Source organism: Onychomys torridus, unplaced genomic scaffold (genome assembly GCF_903995425.1).
Source record: "Onychomys torridus unplaced genomic scaffold, mOncTor1.1, whole genome shotgun sequence".
NCBI classification, from domain to species: Eukaryota; Metazoa; Chordata; class Mammalia; order Rodentia; family Cricetidae; genus Onychomys; species Onychomys torridus.
In genome coordinates, this window is record NW_023413244.1 from 34,087 (window position 1) to 38,258 (window position 4,172).

The 4,172-nt window shown below is 43.2% G+C and overlaps 1 protein-coding gene across 1 annotated transcript; it reads left to right on the forward strand.

Moving 5' to 3' along the window:
* The first annotated feature begins 762 nt into the window (after positions 1–762).
* On the forward strand, positions 763–3,770 carry LOC118576217 (basic salivary proline-rich protein 4-like). Its single transcript, XM_036176548.1, is given in 3 exon segments — positions 763–826; positions 2,663–2,901; positions 2,904–3,770. Coding segments are annotated over 3 exon segments (1,170 nt in total).
* Positions 3,771–4,172: the final 402 nt, after the last annotated feature.

Here is a 4,172-nt window from a genome sequence, read left to right on the forward strand (position 1 = left end):
AATGACATTTGTAAGGAAAAATAGATTGCCATGGAAACCAAGTGGTAGTTTCTGTAGCTATTTCAGGCACCAAAAGCCTCGTTGATATTAATAATGTATATCACCAATGCTCTATAGCACCATAAGGCTTCACTGTTCAGGGATAGAGCCTGGATATCATGGTTAATCTTGAAGAAATAGGGTAGAATGAGTGTCTACCTTCATTTACCATGTGCTCAAGTATGATGTCCTAATGAATTTCAACCTGAGCTAAAATGACTGCTATATTAACTAATATTATGGCTAAATACCATGTACACTGGGCACACACATTATGAGTGATAGGATTTGGGCTATAAAGAATGTCAGAAGTATCTGCTATCTTCTTTTTGTGAGAATACTGTTGACTAATATCCCTTCCCCACAACAACACATACTTGAAGAACAGACTCACTCTCATTAAACAGACTGAAGTTCAAATTATGTCAGGACTTTAGTTTGAATACATGTGCTGGGATCTCACCCAATACTCCTTCAACAATGTTATTCAAGGCACACATTATACCTTTATAAATAAAACAATGGCAGCCTTCCTTCCCATTCTACTTTATGGGTCAAGTCCCAAGAGAAGTCAGGGATGTAAGGCATCCTGTTTGCCAGGAGTGAGGTCACCCTATAGAGAACTCAAAAGTACCATTGTTCTGCTCTTCCATATAAGGAGAACTGCCCCTGTTTCGTTCACTCCAACACAGACCTGATAGCAATTCCAGAGCCTCTTCCAGGATGCTGGTGGTCCTGCTGACGGGGGCCTTGTTGGCACTGAGCTCAGCTCAGAGCTCAAGTGAAGGTATAAGAAAACAGATTGGGAGTGGATTTTTGTATGTATGAAAGAGGGAGGGTAAGGGAGGACACCGATATTATAGTCAAAGTATTATACATACTGTTATACAGTGATAGACTGGGTTCAGAAAGATGGAGGGATAAGCATGCATGAAAACTGACAGGGAATCAGATAGTAAGCTTGAGCCTTTATACATAAAAATAGATATGTTAAGGCCCAAATTGCACATTTTTATTAAAAAATTGGGGGTTGGGGAGATTTCATACATGAGTACTCTATCTACATTGTTTCTACTTCGTCCTCCTTCCTCCAACTTCTCCCATGTTTCTCCCCTATTCTTCCTTAAATTCATGACTTCTTTATTACTGTTGTACACACATATGCACACACACAACTAAGTCTATTTAGTGTTGCAAGAATGTAGATGCGTTTAAGGCACTCACCTTGGAGAAAACTGACTCTCTTTCTCAGCAGCCGTTCACTGCCTGTAGGTCTTTGCCTAGGGGTGGGCTTTCCTGCTTTTACTTGTACTCCCATTCAGAACTTCAGGGTGCTGCAGTAGCACATGTGAGATGGTGTAAGTGTTTATTGTTTGATTTTCTTCTTGGGAAAGCTTACTAAAATAACGAAAGGAAATGATGAAGAAAATGGGTAACAATTTAGCAAAACTTGGACTTGAAATAAACTTACCAAATACTAGCAGTAAGTTTGGAGGGACTCTAGGAGGACAAAAAGGTATGCTCTGTGTTTAGGCAGATGGTTGTGATTCATTCTGTCCATCACATTGCCATTCTTCTGTATCTTGCCCCCTTTTGAGAACATTTCAGAGTGTGGCTGACAAGATCCTGCAGATAGTAGAAGTGATGAATGAAAGTCGAATCTCCTTATCAGATGTTTTTGAATTTAAAAAATTGATGCCTAAGTTTTCCTATAATTTCATTTTTTGAGAAATCCAGTATATCATTTCAATGAAATTAGTGATAAAATGCCTGTTATTTCATAGAAGTCAACTGTGATGGTACTTCCTTCCTACTCATATAAAGTTAAGTTTGTCTTCCATTGTCCTCTTCTTAGTTTTTCAAGTTCTCCGAAATCACATTATAATCACTTAAATATTTTAGCAATGAATGAATGCTAATTTTGATCATTTAGACAAATCTTCCTTATCCCTACTTCTGGGAACCATCAATTTGAATAACAGCTCCCCTGTTCCCTGAAGGAGAAATGACTGTCGATGGCTCCCAAATGCAAACTGTACTTATTTGTACTCTTCCATGTTACTAAGACTCATTAAGCTGCTTCATTCTTTCTCAATATTCCCCTTAAGAATTACATATTTTATTTTTAAAAAATGAACAGAAATTCATTTCCATGAGCCCTTTCTCTAACCAACTGCATTCCTGAGAATATGGAACATACCTAGTGTGAATATTCAGAGAATCCGTTGAGGAGAATTTCTCTGTCTTTCTCTATTCCCTTTGTATTTCTGTGCATTTTTAGATATGTGAATAACTATTTTTCATTTCAATGCATTGTTCATGTAGTGAGAGTGGACGTCATAGGACGTCTGTTATAACCACCCCACTTTGTTTTGTGGAATTGTAAGGCATATAATATAACATTTTTTTGAATAAATTTAAGTAAATGACTTGTGTCAGTAGTTAGATATGAATTCTACCATATCATCATCATATATAAGACTATCCTAGACCAGGAAGTATATATGATAGTATTTGGCTGCTGAGAAAGAGTTCTAGACAGGCAATGTGTGATGAGGTCAGAGAAATACACAGGGAAGTCTTCTACCACAAGTTTCATATATTCTATATCATATTTACACAGAGACCAAGGATCAAGATGCGTACATATTTCTGAGGCCATTTCCTGGAGGACACCCACTTGGACCCTCTGCTAGCAGTGAAAGCCAAGAGGAAACGCCTCCCCCAAGACCACCTCATGGTGGAGGCGGTGACTCACATTCTCACCTTCTACCTCCCCACCACCAACACAGACCACCCCATGGTGGAGGCAACCAATCACAGCCTCGTCCTCCTCGCCCTGACCTGGGCAATGAGACACAGCCTCATCCTCCTCAAAGCCTCGTCCTCCTCACCCAGACCTGGGCAATCAGACACAGCCTCGTCCTCCTCACCCTGACCTGGGCAACCAGACACAGCCTCGTCCTCCTCACCCTGACCTGGGCAACCAGACACATCCTCGTCCTCCTCACCCAGACCTGGGCAACCAGACACATCCTCGTCCTCCTCACCCTGACCTGGGCAATGAGACACATCCTCGTCCTCCTCACCCTGACCTAGGCAACCAGACACATCCTCGTCCTCCTCACCCTGAATTAGGCAATGAGACACATCCTCGTCCTCCTCACCCTGACCTGGGCAACCAGACACATCCTCATCCTCCTCACCCTGACCTAGGCAACCAGACACAGCCTCGTCCTCCTCACCCTGACCTGGGCAATGAGACACATCCTCGTCCTCCTCACCCTGACCTGGGCAATGAGACACAGCCTCGTCCTCCTCACCCAGACCTGGGCAATCAGACACAGCCTCGTCCTCCTCACCCTGACCTGGGCAATGAGACACATCCTCATCCTCCTCACCCTGACCTAGGCAACCAGACACAGCCTCGTCCTCCTCACCCTGAATTAGGCAATGAGACACATCCTCGTCCTCCTCACCCTGACCTGGGCAATGAGACACAGCCTCATCCTCCTCACCCAGACCTGGGCAATCAGACACAGCCTCGTCCTCCTCACCCTGACCTGGGCAACCAGACACATCCTCGTCCTCCTCACCCTGACCTAGGCAACCAGACACAGCCTCGTCCTCCTCGCCCTAACCTGGGCAATCAGACACAGTCTCATCTTCCTCGGCCAGATCTAGGCAACCAGACACAGACCAGCCCAGGATCTGACTACTTCTTGTCCTGACTACTGACACAGACCACCACAATAAGAGGTAATCCTATACAACTCCCTCAATTTCAACCCGTGGAAGCACCCTTATCTTTCTAATGGGTCAAATGGCAAAGACCCAGGGCCAGCTACCTGACTAACCTGAGTTTGGTGTCCCTTAGAATGATGCTTTATTCACGCAGCAAACACCTTCATTCCTACACTTTCCCCATGCACAGATCCACAAAATTAATTGGGAACATGTGAAACTACATGGCCACAGAAAATATTTCTAAGTATTTTTGTTTGCTTTTAAAAAGTTCTTCCAAATAATTTTGATATTTCTGGAGCTTTGTTTCAATGTGCTCTTTTCTCTGGTAATTTCATTTCTATTACCTGTGGTGGTTTGGGGTCCTCTGCCTCCTTTGAGATCTCTGA